The following is an 18074-nucleotide window of genomic DNA, read 5'->3' as shown; positions in this document are numbered from 1 at the left end:
ATTATTTATATTAAGGAAATATATCCCTTGTTAAGACTTTATCAATGTTTATCTATTTTTATATTTTAAAATTCTCTTTGTGCTAGTTTTGTGTTAATTTCTTAATATGTTGAATTCCTCCCATATTTCTTTGAAAGTCTAACTAAATTCAATTTAGAATCCCTCCTATATCCTTTTAGATTATAGAAAATATTTGGTTAAATTAGATTTGTCGGTCCAAATTCCTATATAAGTGTATTTTTACGTAACTTCTTTTTCATATTTTTAAAAGAGTTCAGAAATTTGGATTGTTTTTCATGTGTAATATTAACATATGTGTTCTTAAAAGCTAAAGCATAATATAACTAGAGACATTACTCAAGTTGTATAAGTTAGGATGTTAACCATTTGAATAAAATCAACACTAAAACATATGATTTGAATATCAAAATAAGACTTAAAAATGAAATTTCTTTTACTTGTAAAAATACAATTGATTTTTTAATCTTAAGTTTGGAATTAATTATTTTAGGATAACCTTATTTATGTAAGTATTGGAAATGATTTAACTGCTTATGTTCAAATTACCCCCTTCATTAATAAATAAGGAATTATAAAAAAATAATTAGAAAAATTTTTAATGATAATTTTAATTAGAGATATTATATATAATGACAAACATAAAAAATTATGCATTTTATATAATAATAATCATTCATTTAGTCACCATCGCACAACCTTGGTGCAATGATCACTTTATAAGTATAAGTGCTTGTTGGATGTGGGGGACAAGGGCCAGGGTTCAAGTTTCTAGGAGGGAGCTTTACAGACATATATACTTAGATTATGTTAGAGTAGAAATCCTATCATGTAAAAAAAAAAAATCATTCATTTAGTCAAAAACAAATTCTAAAATTATATAATAATAACTCATTTAATTTAGTTATTATTTCTCAACAAATTATATATATATATATATATATATGCAAAAATGGGTGCACTCTTTGTGGTTTAAACACCTTAGTGCGATTCTTGACCCTGTATTGAGATGGACCGGCCTTAATCTTTAAATGCACCACCATATTTTGATGGTAGCAACTATGCCTTTTGGAAAGTTAGGATGAAGGCATTTTTGTGTTTAATGGATGAAACCGTCTGGGATGTGGTGGATATTGGATGGACTAGGCTGGAGGCTGCCAAATCCACATGGGATAAGGCAACTCTCGTGGCGTCTAATGCAAATAGCAAAGCACTTAACGCTATTTTTTGTGGTGTGTCTCTAGATAAGTTTCACAGAATATCTCACATTTCTATTACCAAGGAAGCATGGAAGACATTGGAGACCACGTATGAAGGAACGAAGAAAGTGAAGGATACCAAGTTGCAAATCCTGACCACTCGATTCGAGAAGCTGAAAATGAGTGAGGACGAGTCTTTTGACTCTTTCTATAGCAAGCTGAATGAAGTGGTCATCGGCAGACCTTGATGATATCAAAGTCCAAGAACTGATTGGCTTACTTCAGTAAAAATCATTCATTTAGTAAAAAACAAATTCTAAAATTATATAATAATAACTCATTTAATTTAGTTATTATTTCTCAACAAATTATATATATATATATATATGCAAAAATGGTTGCACTCTTTGTGGTTTAAACACCTTAGTGCGATCCTTGACCCTGTATTGAGATGGACCGGCCTTAATCTTTAAATGCACCACCATATTTTGATGGTAGCAACTATGCCTTTTGGAAAGTTAGGATGAAGGCATTTTTGTGTTTAATGGATGAAACCGTCTGGGATGTGGTGGATATTGGATGGACTAGGCTGGAGGCTGCCAAATCCACATGGGATAAGGCAACTCTCGTGGCGTCTAATGCAAATAGCAAAGCACTTAACGCTATTTTTTGTGGTGTGTCTCTAGATAAGTTTCACAGAATATCTCACATTTCTATTACCAAGGAAGCATGGAAGACATTGGAGACCACGTATGAAGGAACGAAGAAAGTGAAGGATACCAAGTTGCAAATCCTGACCACTCGATTCGAGAAGCTGAAAATGAGTGAGGACGAGTCTTTTGACTCTTTCTATAGCAAGCTGAATGAAGTGGTCATCGGCAGACCTTGATGATATCAAAGTCCAAGAACTGATTGGCTTACTTCAGACTTATGAATTGTCATTGCCCACACAAAGGAAGAACAAATCTCTTGCTCTTAAGACGGTTAATAAAAGGGTTGAAGCTCACAACTTATCGGATGAGGATGTTGTCGAAAAAGATGTAGCATATTTGGTGAAGAATTTCTGAAAGTTCTTGAAATTCAAGGAAAGTTCTTGAAATTCAAGAACAATGGAAAATTTGGTGAAAAAGGGAAATTCTAAAGTTCCTGGAAGGAGAAAAAGGAATTCAAAAGGAAAGATGGAAAGGAATCCCAATCTACACAAGGAATCACTTGCTTTAAGTGCAATGGACATGGACATTTCAAGAAAGAATGTCCTAATTATTTGAAATCAAAGGGCAAGGTGTATGCCACTACCTTTAGTGATTCCGATTCTTCTAATTCGGATTTTGAGGAAAGCTATGACGGAGAAGGGAATTACTCAGCGTTTATGACTATTGCTCATGTTGAGTCTTTAGAAGACTTGAATTTGCTTGTATAAGAACTTGGGGAGCATAGTGACGAGGAATCAATGGGAATTGTAGAAGAATTAGATGTTGAAGAAGATGAGAATACAGAGGGTCTTCAAGAAAACTTTAATTCACTCCTTGAGAAATCAGGAGAATATGCACGTGTGGCCAAGGCAGCTGTGATAAAGATGAAGAAGGCAGAAGAGGACTATAGAAGTCTTCTAGTGCAACATAAGGAGGCCAAGTGTGAGATAGAGAAGCTGAATGGATAGTTGCAGAAGCTTATCTAAAAATTAGATTCCTTGAACTTGAGGTAGTTCAAGCGAATGCCAAGGTAGAGAGGGTCTCCACTAAGAAACTAGATGATGTCATTTCCTCTCAAAAATAATTCTCAGACAAATCCGGGTTGGGATATACTCGAGAAAGTAGTTCAGTTGTCAAAATTACCAAGGAAGTGAAGTTTGTGCAAGCCAAAGAACCTGTAGTGACTGTCTCTACACCTAAGAAAGTAGGGGATGAAAAGAAGAAGAATGTGGCTGACCAAAGGGTGTTGAATAAGCCCCGTAACCAATCAGTGATCAAACCTGAAGCTAGAGGGAAATCTCTTCCAAGATCATAAAGAGGTCCGAGAACGAATCATTTTTGCCATCATTGTGGACTTCAAGGACACACCAGACCAAATTGTCATAAGCTTAGAGTATTGAAGAATGCAACTAATCAAAGGTCAAGAGGACCAAGAAATGACAAGAGGACTTGAGCTGTTGAGTCATCAAGAGGTTGAAATGGTGATCCCGGTGTGATGGACGTGATGAAGATGATCGGTGCATTCATCACCTGCTTGGAAAGCTTCACTAGAAGGTTTGAAAGTCCTAACTCTTGTACCCAATCCTATAGGGATATCACCCCAAATGCATGTGACGTGTGGGTGAAGAGGGGTACTCATGCATAAGCATTACAGCATGTCCATGCATTAATACTTCCTATGCTTTGTGACTATGCTTGGCTGTGTGCTTTTTGCTAGTTTGAGTTGAAAATTGTTTATTTGTTTATTTGTTTCTTTTTAAATTTTTTTACATTGTTGTTTTTGATCAATCTTTTCTTGCTTTTGTGTCAAAAATCCATAAACACATAAAAAGAAGAAAATCCAAAAAGTATGATCGACATTGTTGAGTTTTGTCTTAAAACATGTTTTGCCTTGTACCTTTGTACTAATGGCTTTGTGCATCTATGAGCTTAGCTTGCTCCCTATGCACTCATATCATTGTGGAAGAAATCTTAAAATCTATGTGACTGTTGTAAATAGATCTTCAACCTTATCATGAATGATTAGTTGTTGATCTTGAGACATGCATAGACTTGTGCCTATATATCTTTCCACTCATTTATTTTATTGTTTTTTCTTAAAAGAGCTCACCAAATGTAAATCTTCAAATGAAAAGAGATATTGAACTACAAAAGCCTGTCGCACATATTAGTATTTGACTAAGAAAAAGGAAAAGCCACCTAAAATAAAATGTATGATGCCTAAAAAGCTAAAGGCTTACTCATCAAATTCAAATATCAAAATTTCAAGCATCGATCTCACAATGAGATGTATTGATTCAAAACGATCAAATGATATGATGTATATGGAGCCAAATGAAAAGTTTCAAAGTTATCCTAACAAGTTTATGTGGGAGGTCATATACGCATATTTCTATAATTGAGATGGGTCACATTATCTAGTGCTAATTGTGTATGTCTTGGTTGAATTGATCATTGAAGCTTCACATTAGACTAAGGACTATCTCATTTTTGATACCCACACACATCACACATGTTTATGTTCAATGAATGTCATATTCATTTGTGCGATTGTACTTGATTAAATGTTTTTTCATATGCTCAATCTTCGTTGATCAAATACAAAAAGATTTTTGAGTGTTTTAGTTTTTTTTTGGAAAGTATTTTGTTTCTATAAAAATTGCCAAAACTTCAAAAATAGTGTTGCTCTGTTCTGGAGACTTAGTTGCTGGTTGATCCAGTCGCACACCCCCAGTCGCGAACATTACTCAGAAGGTCTTCGCAACTTACTAGTGGGTCAAAGTCCCAGTCGCGAAATATACTTAGAATATTTTTCAAAATTTGAGTTTTTATGTTTCTTGCGGGTGGAAGGTCCAGTCGTAAGGGGTACACAGAGATTTTCGCGGCTTACCTCGCGACTTTCTCGCGGGTAGACCTTCTAGTTGCGAAAAACACTTAGAAAATTTTTTAAAATTTTTGTTTTTAAGTGTTCTGGCGGTCGACCTTCGCAACTTGCATGCGACTTGACTCAGTCGCGAAAATCGCATGTTTTGCGTTTTAAGGGCAGTTTTCAAAACTTTTTAGTTTTCCCTCTAACTTTTGTGACTATTCATTGTCTTCCCCATTTTAACTCTCTCTCAAACTCACCGTGTCACTCTTGAAAAACCTCCATTTTTGCATCATTTCAACCTTAAATCTTCAAGGAAAAGGTATGGGCTTTCTCTTTCTCACTACATATTTCATGTTTTGAGCTTTATTTTCTTGAATTTGTGAGTTGTGATTCTGATTTGTGATATATGTAGTTTCAGATACGGGTTGGGTTCATGTTTGTGAGTTTGGGTGTTTGGGTTTGGTTGATCTTGTTTCTAGGATACTAAATATGGTTGTTATCATGTTTTAGTTTCACTGTTGGAGTTTGTGCTCTGATATGTGTTGGTTGGTATATCTCATACCCATGTTAATTTGTCTCATTGTCATATGTTATTTGTTTGGGGTTATTGTGACTCACTCTGTTTTTGAGTATTGTTGGTTCAAATTGGTTAAGTTATAGTTTATTACTTTATAGTTGCTATTGACTTTTGATATCATGTGTGTTGCTTCTGCCTTGAGGATATTGTCTACTCTGTGTTGGATATTGAACATCTCATACTCATTAAGATATGTCTCATAGACATATTATTGCATGTTGAAGTCTGTGATTAGGAATGTTTTCTAGAGTGTTCTTGATTAAGTTATTGTGCTCACTGTCACAATGTGTTATGCATAACTATTGTTGATAGGTGGTATAGTTCTATGCTCTTTTTAGTCATACTAACCTATTACTAATGTTTGAATTTCCATCCATTGTGCTCTGTTCTTGTGGCATTTTTTGCTATGTTTATAGATGACTCCTACCAAGAAGAAAACCACTACCAATAAGGGTGACAAAAGGATGAAAATGGACAACTCCAAGTTTAGATCTACACAACACTTTGAGAGATACAAAGTGTACTACCTGAATGCAACAATCATTCAAGAAAGATTTGTGGGCTTAGTGGATTTGAAGGACACTTTCATTCCCAACTGTTTTGAGGGCAGAGGTTGGGATAAGTTATTGAGTGACTTGCCTGGAGTGTGTAAGCCTTTGATTAGAGAGTTTTATAAAATGCTGTGCTAAAAGAGGATGAAATTAATTGATGGATAAGAGGAAAGGAATTCACTATAGATGCAGGTGATATAGATGAGGTGCTAGGACTTGAAAGTTTAGATGATCATGACTTCACCAATTACAAGAACAGGATGTTATCTATAAAAACTGTCCAATCTCGTATTGGTGGTGTTAAAAAGGGCAGATGCCTCAACACTAATGCCTTCCCAGCTGACATGAGGTGTCTAACCACCATCATGATGTTCAACTTGTACCCAGTAAGGAAGCTGACTACAATCAACAATGCAAGAGCTATCTTTCTCATGGAGCTCAAGGAGAACACCTTCATAGACATCAACTCTCACATCTTTGACACAATTGTGGATGAGACTAGAACAACTTCAAGGGCCAAGCTAATCTTTCCCTGCCTTCTTATGAGGCTTTTTAGATTGAAAGGTGTTGAAATCCCTTAAGATATCAGTCTCATGCCTCTACTCTTAGCCATTAACAAACAAACCATCACAAGGATACAAATTCGTCTCCCAGGTGATGAAGAAGAAGGTGAACCAATGGAAACTGAGACAGAGGCTGTAAGAGAACCCTCAAGCTCAAGAGGTCGTGGCAAGAGGAGTAGAGTTTCATCTTCATCAGCTGTACCTTCAGATGCACTCTCGATCATCCTAGAGAGGATAGATGGACTCAGAGATGTCTAGAATGAACAATCTGACAGGCTGGCTGCACTTCAAGATCAGATGAACATCCTCTTAGCAAAGTTTGATAGCTTTTCCACTCAACAGTGACCCTTTGGCCATTTTGGTCAAATAGGGGGAGATTTTTAAAGGAAGCTCTTGAGGGGGAGTGTTAGTTTGAGGGGGAAATTGACTTAAAAACTTTATTTTTTTGGATTTTATATCCTTAATGCAATAACCTTGTGTTGTTGCATTGATTGAGTATTAGACATGCAAATGATACTTTGCAATTGAGCTTATTAGCTTGCATGTCTAGATGTTCATTCTATGTGTGAATGAGCATTGTGATCACTATTTATAGTGATTGTTCATTTTTTGTTAAGCCATGGTTTATTACTTATTTCCATTTTGCTTGATCGCATTGTACTTGCTCCATATGCATGGCAAGTTTTCTGCATACAATGATCATAATGTGTTGTTGTGTTTCAGGAGATACTTGTTCTTATGGTTCAAGAGCTTCACAAATTCTAGAGATACTTGTTCTTATGGTAGATTAGGCTTGGAGGGTCTTTTGTTGTTCATGTATCCCAACTTCATCCTTTAGTGGATTATTAACTACTTGGAGGGCAGTGGAGAGGTTTTACGCCGAGAGCTTTGGTTTCCTCTTCGATAACACATTGCTGTGTTGTCCTTGTGTTTGCATCTCTTTTCCCTTAATCTTTGTCATTTAATTTCTGTTGTGGATGTGATTTTAATTAGTTTAGATTGTTTATCAATTCTGTTATTAGCTTATATTCATGTTCCGTACATTTATTGTTTGATAATAAGTTTGAATTGATAATTCATAATTGGGGGTCTAAATGTTCATAGTGTTTTACACGCTATTTGAACATTCAGATCTGATACAATCGCCTCCTGATTATACTTCTTTGTCAGTGCAAACAAAGTCCAAGGAGTTCCAAATTGCACAAGTAAAAATAAGGGTTGAAGATCTTGGAACTTGGATGTCCTTTTACTTTCGAATTCGCTCTAGCATGATAAGGAGTGATGCCATCGCCCTGTTAGAAATACTGAATAATTGTATTGTATTTCTCCAATCATAGAATATACATAGGTGCCTTTATATAGGAGGCATATGTGTGCAATACAAGTAAGAGTGTAGTACAAGAATGTATGCTATACAAGTAATTTAGTTGGGCCTAAAGCCCACAACACTATATACGTTAATTGCCCCCCTCAAACTCAAGGTGGATGTGAGACCAGCTTGAGGTTGTCAACCAAATCATGAAAGCGTCCCTTAGGATGTGACTTGGTGAAAATATCTACAAGTTGATCTTTAGAGGAGACTGAGATCAGCTTGAGAGCACCATGGACAAGATGATAATGGATAAAATGACAATCGATCTTGATGTGTTTAGTCCGTTCATGGAAGACATCATTGTGAGCAATATGAATGACACTCTGGTTGTCACAATAAAGAGAAGTAGCAGAGGAGAAGTAGCAGAGGATGTGGACACACCTAAGTCTTTGAGAAGCCATCGTAGCCAAAGGAGCTCAGATGTGGTATCAGTAAAGGCACAATATTCTGCTTCAGTACTGAAGCGAACCAAATGAGTTTGTTTCTTACTTTGCCAAGAAATCAGAAAAGAACCAAGAAGAAAGCAATAACCAGTGGTGGACTTGCGATTAGTGGGATCTCCTGCCCAATCAACATTAGAAAATGCGTGGAGAATAAGAGGAGACTGAGCAGAATAGAAAAGACCATGGAGGAGAGTGCCCTTTAGGTATTGAAGACTATGTAGAACAGCAGCATAGTGAGTCAATCGTGGAGTAGACAGATACTGGCTCACCTAGTGAACAACATAGGAAATGTCTAGACAAGTGATAATGAGATAAACTAGGCTGCCAACTAAGCATCTGTAAAGAGAGGGATTAGACAATGGTTTCCCTCTTGAGGGAGTCAGATTTGCATTAAGCTCAATTGGAGTGTCAACAGTCTTGCTATTAGTAAGTCCAGCTTGAGACAAGAGTTCAGAGGCATACTTGGCTTGAATAATATAAAGTCCATTTGTACAATGAGTGATTTCAAGACCCAAGAAGTAGTTGAGATGTCCAAGATCGTTCATCTCAAACTCCTGACTAAGAAACTCCTTCAGTTCTTGAATGCCATTGAGGTCATCACCAATTATGATCATATCATCCACATATAGGAGAAGTATAGTACCTTTGTCAGTGCGACGAAGAAATAAGGCAAAATCATAATGACTGGCCATGTAACCCAAGCGAGAGATGGTAGAGTTAAATCTGTCAAACTAAGCTTGTGGAGCTTGTTTAAGGCCGTAAAGTGCACGTCGAAGGTGACAAACATTGTTTGATTTAACAGAGAGACCAGGAAGAGGTTGCATATAAACATCTTCACTTAAATCCCCATTAAAGAATGCATTTTTTACATCCATCTTAAAAAGGTCCCATTTACTAGCAGCAGCAACAACTAAGAGGGCACGAACATATGAGATATGAACAACCAGAGTAAAGGTCTCTTCATAATCAATCCCATACTCATGTATAAAACCTTTTGCAATAAGACGAGTTTTGTAGCGCTCAATGGTCCCATCAGAGTAAGTCTTAATCTTGTAGATCCACTTATAACTAACCATAGATTTCCTAGGGGGGAGAGTCACTAAATCCCAAGTAAATATGCAGGAATGGATCTTACCCGAGTTGAGTGACAAGGTGAAATGTCTTGTGCAAGATCTTCAAGAAGAGCAAGAGTAGGGGACCCAAGTTCAGGGTTGGGTAGCTCGTCTTCGACCTATTCATCTTCCATCTGTTCATTAAAGGGTGAACTAGGAAAGGAATCAAGGATATCTAATGGTTGGACAGAGAAGTCTATAGGAGAATCAGGAGCAGCTACAGGAGGACCAGGAGCAATTACAGAAGGAATATGTGCCTCATCTGAAAAAAGATCTAAGATAGAGGAGGAAGATAGGGAGGCACAGAAGTGAGAGAGCTTGACAAAGGAGCGATGTTCCCAAAAGACAACATTGTGGGAGATACGAAGACGATGAGAGACAGGATCATAACACTAATACCTCTTTTGAGTTTCGCCATAGCCAAGAAAACAACAAAGTCTTGACCGAGGCTTAAGTTTGTTATGCTCATGTGGTTGAAGAAGAACGACACAAGTAGAACTAAAGAAGCGAAGGTGGTGATAGTTTGGAGGTGACCCAAAAAGGTGCTTATATGGAGTTTGATTTTGGATAACAGGACTTGGAATGCGATTTATAGTATGAACAGCATGAAGAGCAGCTTCGCCCCAGAAAGGAGCAGGAACTTTGGCAGAGAGAAGGAGAGCGTGAACAGTGTCAAGAATATGATGAAGTTTTCATTTGGCTCTACCATTTTGCTGAGAGGTACCTAGATAAGTTAGTTGATGAACAATGCCATAGGAATGCAAAACAACTTGGAAAGCATATAGAGTGTATTCAAGAGCATTATCAGATTAAAAAATTTTGATGTGTTTGGAAAACTGAGTTTCAACCATTTTTGCAAAATTAGAATATACTTACAATAATTCAAAACGATGTTTCATATTAAAAATTCAGCTATAGTGAGAGTAATCATCAACAAAGACCACAAAATATCGAGATCCACCAATACTAGAGACAGAGGAAGGCCCGCAAATATCAGAATGAATAAGGTCAAAGATATTAGTGGATATTGATTCACTAGTATTGAAAGGCAAAGCTAGTTGTTTTTCTAACTGGCATGAAACAGAATCAAAATTTTCTGTAGACACTGAACCTAACAAACCTCTAGAAGCTAATTGTTGTACCTGAAAGGAAGACGCATGACCAAGTCGAGCATGCCAAAGTGCAAGGGAAGGAATAGAAGAAACTGTAGCAGTTGTAGCAATAGAAACAGGAGCAACAAGTGGAAGACGAAGGTTGTCCACAGGAAACATACGCCCAACTTTGGGACCGGTTGGATCTTGCACAATACACCGAGAATAATCAAAGATAATGTGATAACCTAACTCAGCTAATTGTCCCACAGAAAATAAATTGTAAGAAAGGTCAAGAATGTTAAAGACCCTAGGAATCGAGAGGTTGGAGGTTGAAACAGAACCTATATTATGACAAGACATTGTGGAATCATTTGCTGTGCGAATATTAAGAGGGTGTGGTGCAAGTTTGAGTTCAAAAAATAAGGACGAGTGAGGTGTCATGTGATTGCAATAAGTAAAATCCATAAGCTAAAAGGAAGGAGACATACCAAATAAAGTTGAGAGAGAAGAGGAATAAGATGCATTACCAACCATATGAATAACATTGGCGATAATGTTTTTAAGGTCATTTGTGAACATGGTGAAAGTGCGTCCTGAAGACTTAGATTGTGCAAAGTTGGGAGCCATTGGTTGGACACTCTCAGTGTTAGCAACAGTAGCAGCGAAAATTGAAATAGCTGATTTGTTGCAATGATAGCAAATTTCAATATTGTGGCCAAAACGTTTGCAAAAATTGCAAAAATGTTTGTTGGATTGTCAATGACGACTATTGCAACAAGAAGAAGACCTGTCCTTATTCTTCATTTAGAAGCAAAATATGTAAAAATGGATTGCAAAAAATGAAATCTACGTGAAAAACTAGGTAAGGAGCACTTGGACTGCAAAAAGTCAACTCTAGAAAAAGTCAACGGTCAAACTTGGTCAAAGTCAACAATCAACTGAAAGTCAACGGTCAACGAATGACGTTAGCAGGTTGACTGGGCGATGACGTCAGTAGTAACTTGGAAGATGATGTCAGCTAGGGTTGACATGGTAGAATGACGTTAGCAGGTGTGGTCCAAGCGTGTGACAGCGCGTGGAGGAATACGGCGGCGCGTGAAGTGCGTGGCTAAACTCACCGAAACTTTGGCCGGCGCGTGAAGGCATGTGGATTGTCAGATGGTGAGTTTTCCAGTGGTGTTGAGTAGATCGTTTGACAAGCTATACACTGATGTAATTTGTGTCTTAGTTAGAGGTTAAAAACAACAGATCCGACGAAGGCAATGGTCTTGGCAGTGAAGATTGAGTTTCTGGCGGTGGAGATTCAAACCTGAGACATCTGACAGCAGCAGGGTAGTCAGGAAAGGCACTGAAGAGGCTTACTGACCAGAGAAGTTGAGGTAGTGAAAATTACTGACAAAGACAAGACTGAAAAACACAAAAAAGTTAGAGCAATGACTTTGATACCATATTAGAAATACTGAAAAATTGTATTGTATTTCTCCAATCATAGAATATACATGAGTGCCTTTATACAGGAGGCATATACATGTAGTACAGGTAAGAGTGTAGTACAAGAATGTGTGCTATACAAGTAATCTAGTTGGGCCTAAAGCCTACAACACTATATACGTTAACACGCCTTAAGGACGTATCATGAGATTGAGGGGCCTTATTGTGACTACCTAAGGCATCAGATTGTCAAGCCTATGCTGCTAACAGGACCAGTCCTCCCTAAAACACTGGTGACAAAGCTGGACGAAAAATGGACTAATTGGTTATGCAATTTTGAGCAAGGTGTTGTGGTGTATTGTGCATATGGGAGCCAACATACACTAAAAAAGGAACAGTTTTAGGAGCTGCTTTTGGGGTTTGAGTTATGTGGGCAACCATTTTTGGTGGCTTTGAGTACTCTTGATGGAAGTGCAACAATTGAAGAAGCTTTGCCAGAGGGGTCTGAAGAGAGAGTTAAAGGGAGAGGGTGGGTTTATAGGGGTTGGGTGCCACAAAAATTGATATTGGAGCATCCATCAATTGGTTGTTTCGTGACCCATTATGGATATGGGTCCATGTGGGAGTCTCTCCTTAATGACTATCAAATAGTATGTGTTCCACACATTTTTGACCAAATTGTGAATGCCAGATTCATGGTGGAAGAACTCAAACATAATCATGCCAAGTTAAAAGAGGTAATTACTAGCCAAGGCATGCAAGAGAGATATTGGACACTTTCATTCAGAGCCTACAAGGTCTTTTGGATTGACTGAGTATTTGTATGAACTCAATTACTTAATTAATCCCTTGCACTAAGATTGAATAATGGAGGAGGGATTTACGCATGTAGTGATTGAGGGGATGCTAAAATTGAGTAATATGCAGCTATACTTGGGAAGTTAGGGTTTTCACAATCAAATCTATTAGTTTTTTCATTTATTTTTCCTTGAAATTTACATGAGGAAGTGCAGCAAGTTGTCAGGATAGAGCATTGTTGTTGTATTTAGGTTTTGGCCAAAATTGGAAACTAATTTCGTTTTCCAAACAATATAATTAGTAGGCCACGTTTTCAAAATATATTACTTACTAACATCTCGAGCCTAAGAGGCTTGATTTTGGGCTTATAAATCGAGCCTTTGAGGCTTGGTTTTCACGTTTTGAGGGAGTCTGACCTGGCCCTTCTTCCACCTAGAAATCGAGTCTTAGAGACTCAATTTCTATCTCGACCCTTAAATACACAAGTTATTTGTATACTCCATCTAACGTGGATTCCAGCTGGATATCGAGTCTCTAAGACTCGGTTTTGAAAATTGAGTCTTAGAGACTCGATTTTCAATCTTTGGTCCACAAACTGCCATGTGGTTAGGGCAGCTACTAACCTTTAGCATAATGTGGGTTGTCTCTCTGTTTTTCCCTCCAAAAAACCCAGCAGCTCTCTCTCTCTCTCTCTCTGATACAAAACTCTCCCCATTACAAAACTTCAAATCAAACTCACCCTCCATATTTTCATATCCTCATGTCAGGTAAGGTTTCTCACTCTCTCTAGTTGTTAGTTACATATATATATATATATATGTATTGTTAGGTTTTTTTATAGGTATGTATATCATGACTATTTTTTTTTTGTTTGGTTTGATATTTTTCTTTATATTTTTGATAGAATGATTTGAAGGTTTGTAATGGGGTGAGTTATGTGTTTAGGTTTTTTTTTGTTTGTTTATTTGTTTGTTTGTTTGTTTGTTTGAGTATGATTAATGATTTTTTATTTTTATTTTTATTTTAGAAGCAAATGATAATGATTGAGTGTGTTTGTATGTGATAGGGTGATGCAATTGTGGGGTTTGTATATGTGTATGATTTAACAAGTTAGTGTGTTTGTATGTGATAGGGTGAGTATATGCAAATGTGGGGTTTGTATATGCATATGATTTAACAAGTTATGCTTTTATAAAAAGTAAAAAAATATTGTAGATATATGTATTATTAGACTTTTTGTCATGATTATTATTATTTTTTTTGTTGAGTTTAATATTTTTCTTTATTTTTTTGTTAGAATGAGTTGAAATTTTGTAATGGGAGTGAGTTTTGTCTTTAGTTTTTTTATTTGTTTGAGTATGAAATGATAATGATTGAGTATTTTTGCATGTGATGTGGGGTGAGTATATGCAAATGTGGGGTGACAAGTTGTAATTTTTGAACTTTGAGTAGATAGAAAAGGTTTTGCAATTGATGTTAAATGAAAGAGATAAAATATGTCACTAACACATTACACTTGACTCTAATAGATTCACAATCTCTGAAGAATATTGATGTAAATGTATACTACAGTGGACCCCTTGTCAATCCTGGAGAGATTGATAGATTCTCATTTAGAGGGTCGGGTATCGAATGCTACTACATGATGATATGTCGTAAGTTGAAGACGTTAAATGATTTGAAGAGGAAAATAATGGAAGAATTGAATTTGAACTCTGCTTGTTATGACATAAAGATTATTTATCGTTACCCACAAAAAGTCCTCTATGAACAGATAAATTACAGGTATATGGCGATTAAAGAAGACAAACATGTGAAGATCATGTTTAATAGGATCCATAAAATGCCCTAAGTAAATTCTGATGAGTTGTACGTAAGTTTGGAGCCGCTTGTAGAAGTTGATACTGAGGAGGTGCAACAAACAACTACATCTTTACAATTTACAGCCCTAGATAATGGATGCACTACAATGGGAGGCTATATAATGGGAAGTTATACGCTCTCATCAGATCATGCTGTTAATACTGGTGAAACACTCCAACCTCAATAGACACATTTAGGGGAGGAAGACGAAGATGAAGACAAAGATCATGCTATGAATAATGGTGAAAATCTTGATGATATGGATGAGTACTAAGAGAGAATTGAGTGAGACAACTTTGACAGGGATGTGGATGACTATGAACTTGTTCCCAATTTTGAAGAGGAAAATATGGAGTACCATGATGAAGGTGATGCAGACGATGATATTGGCATCTAGCATGATACAAATATGATCACTGCCTACACACCTCCTGCCAAGTCATTCTATGCAAATACTTGGAAAAATATGGTTGATCCTTCACGTCTTCAGATACCATTTGTTTCTACTTGGGAAGATGGGATGCATTTTAGTAAAGGGTTGACTTTTGCAAATAAAGAGGCGGTGAAGCGTGCATTGATAATATACGCAGCAAAGGATAATAGAAATTTTATTATCCAGAGGTCGACCAAAACTAAATTGTGCGTCGCATGCATTGACACCAACTGCAAGTGGTACGTTGGGGCCTTCATGAAGGCTAAACTTAATGGTCTGTGGATGGTCACGTCTTATGTGGGTCCACACAGTTGTATACCCTTTGGCCTGCGAAGAGACAGTAAAATGATGGATTCTAATTTTTTTGCATTATAAATTGTGAGAAAATTGCGACAAAATCACACTGCTCGTATTGATGAGCTCTGGTAGATTATACATACTAAGTATAATTATGAGCTTTCTTACTATAAGGTATGAGACGCAAAACAAAAGGCAATTGCTAAGATATTTGGGGATTGGAAGGAGTCTTACCAAAGGTTGCGAAAGTTGTTGGCATACTTAGATTAGGATTTGGGTACCCAGTACAACTATTACACCATACCTAGGGGCATAAATGGTACTACGTTACTACGCTATGTATTTTGGGCATTGGCTCCATGCATTCCTGCATTCAGATATTGTGGGCCAGTGATCAGTATTGATGAGACTCATTTGTATGGTAAATATCGAGGGGTGTTGATGATTGCAAGGGCAACCGATGCTGACCAAAAGGTTTTGCCTCTCGCCTTTGTTGTTGTGGACAAGGAGTCAGGGCTTAGTTGGGGGTGGTTTTTAGAGTGTCTCAGGGGTTCGATAGGGCATGTTATACTAGACGAGGGCATTTGCATTATTTCTGATCGGCATAAAGGTATCAAATACACCATTGCAGAGTGGCTTAGAGGTGATGACGGAAGCTTACGGGTATTTCACCGATATTGCCTTCAACATGTTGCTAGCAACTTCAACACACACTTTGATGACCTGACTCTAAAGGCATTAGCCTTGAAAGCTGGATATGTGACTCATGAAGCTAAATTTGAGTCCATAATGCAAACCATTAAGGATGTCGAGATTAATGCATTGAGGGGTGTAGAACTTGATGATCCCCATATTGCACGCTATATGCCATACACATATTTAATAAGTGAGGATCTAGACAAATGGACCCAGTCACATGATGGTGAAAGACGTTACGGGGCAATGACAACCAATATCTTTGAGTGCTTTAATAGGGTACTTAAAGGTTCTCGCAGTTTGCCCATTGCTGCAATGGTTGAGTTCACTTGGTGCAAACTTGTTGCATATTTCCACGATCAACATAAAGAAATTATTTCTGATCTCTCTCAAGGTAAGGTGTGAAGTGATTATGCAATAGGGATCTATACCAAAAATGTGCAGAAAATTTCAGGACACACTTTGAGGAATTTTAATCATGAAACTGGTGTATATCAAGTGGTTACCTCATACAACGACCACAGAGGTGGAGGGGGAAACCACAATCATGAAGTGCATGTATTTGCTAGAACATGTGATTATGGAAAGTGGCAAAACATTAAGATCCCTTGTTCACATGCAATTAAAGTTCTTCAAGGTCTACACCTCGATGTTACCAGCTATATTGACCCATGTTACAGTTTGGACAACACCATTCATACATATGCACATCAATTTGTGGTGTCAAAGTCAGAGTCATTGTGGAGGGATGTTCGTGGACCACGGTGGGTGCCTGACCCACAGCTGTTGTAGGCCAAAGTCGTCTTGTGAAGTCAAGAATAAGGAATGAAATGGATGGGGTACAGTGAGAACGAGGAAGCTAGAGGCAAGATGATGACTTGAGGGAGATTCAACTAAGGTAGCAATGTGGAGTGTGTCATGAAGAGGGGCATAACCACAGAAGATGTCCCAATTCCCATGGGGCTTTGACAAGCAGTTCCCGCGGGGCTTCGACAAGCGGTAGTGCTACAAACTAGGCAAGTGCTGTCACTGTTTTTATATAATATGCTTAGAATTTCATTTGCTTTTTGTTCTTTACATTTGGGAACTAACAACCGTATTTTAATGTTTGTCAGGCGAGCGGAGACTTGATTTTGGAATGGCATTGTACGTGGGAGTTGTGGTTATCTTTGGTATGGACAAGTGGCAACTATGTAGACAAGTGCTAGGCGACTATGTAGACTATGTTGTATCGACTCAATTATCATTTTGTTAATTGCTGAATGTTGTTGTAAATGAATTATTCGCTATCCATTGTACTCGTTACATTAGTTGCGTTGTGCAGCTTTTGCTTATAATGCCAGCAATGCTTTGGCATTAGTAGCTAGTACTTTGGCAAGTTCAACCACAAGGGCCTTGTTTGAAGCAATGATAGCTAGTAATGTTTTTTGTGCGTCTCATGTAGTGGTTAAAATTTGTCTGGTTTGTAGCTAAGAGGGCAACTATAATGCCCATGAACAGTAATTGTTTTAATCCAGATTTTTGCATCTGATGTACTCTCCCTTTGACTAGTATCATATGCTTGTATCTAGCTGTTTACTACTGCCTATGTGATGTGTTTTGGATTTGGTTTATTGCTATAGAGGAAGAAAAAAAAATTCTGGTTTGCTGCTGCAGGTGGGGGAAGGGGAAGGAAAAAAAAAAAAATCAGTGGAAATCGAGCTTCAAAGGCTTGATTTATGCTAAACTTATTTACCAAAAAGCCACTGAAATGTAAATCGAGCTTCAGAGACTCGATTTTTACTGGGAATTTTTCTAGTGGCAGTTGGCCGTAAATTGTTTTGAACTCTCGGCCTGGCATACTCGTTGCTGGTTACCTTGGGTACTGACTGGAAATCGAGTTTCAAATACTTGAGTTCCACTGGATTTTTTTTTTCCCAATTTCAGACCTATATTTGAAACTAACAAAACTATGAAATTAACTTGTACCTATCTATCTTAAACTTCAATGTTTAGTTTAAAATTTTAAAAATTGTAAGATTTAAATCATAGGATTTAAAAATACAGTTTATTAAAAATAAAACCAA

General features: G+C 37.3%; 2 protein-coding genes and 1 pseudogene across 2 annotated transcripts; 2 read left to right on the top strand and 1 right to left on the bottom strand.

Annotated features, from left to right (window-relative positions):
* Positions 1-6483: 6483 nt before the first annotated feature.
* LOC136066728 (uncharacterized mitochondrial protein AtMg00810-like) lies at positions 6484-8976 on the bottom strand. The gene is made up of 3 exons (XM_065771480.1): positions 8614-8976; positions 8162-8553; positions 6484-6694 (listed from the first exon to the last, which is right to left on the bottom strand). The coding sequence occupies exons 1-3, from the start codon at positions 8974-8976 to the stop codon at positions 6484-6486; spliced, it is 966 nt and encodes a 321-aa protein (XP_065627552.1).
* Positions 8977-11043: 2067 nt separating this feature from the next.
* LOC136066727 (UDP-glycosyltransferase 79B3-like) lies at positions 11044-14979 on the top strand (annotated as a pseudogene).
* A 12-nt stretch (positions 14980-14991) lies between these two features.
* On the top strand, positions 14992-16800 carry LOC136066726 (uncharacterized). The gene is made up of 3 exons (XM_065771479.1): positions 14992-15203; positions 15690-16407; positions 16453-16800. The coding sequence occupies exons 1-3, from the start codon at positions 14992-14994 to the stop codon at positions 16798-16800; spliced, it is 1278 nt and encodes a 425-aa protein (XP_065627551.1).
* Positions 16801-18074: the final 1274 nt, after the last annotated feature.

The sequence above is a fragment of the Quercus suber genome, unplaced genomic scaffold (assembly GCF_002906115.3).
Source record: "Quercus suber isolate HL8 unplaced genomic scaffold, Cork oak 2.0 scaffold_44, whole genome shotgun sequence".
In the NCBI taxonomy this organism is placed as follows: Eukaryota; Viridiplantae; Streptophyta; class Magnoliopsida; order Fagales; family Fagaceae; genus Quercus; species Quercus suber.
The sequence above is the reverse complement of the archived record's forward strand: the minus strand, read 5'-3'. Positions and strand labels throughout refer to the sequence as shown.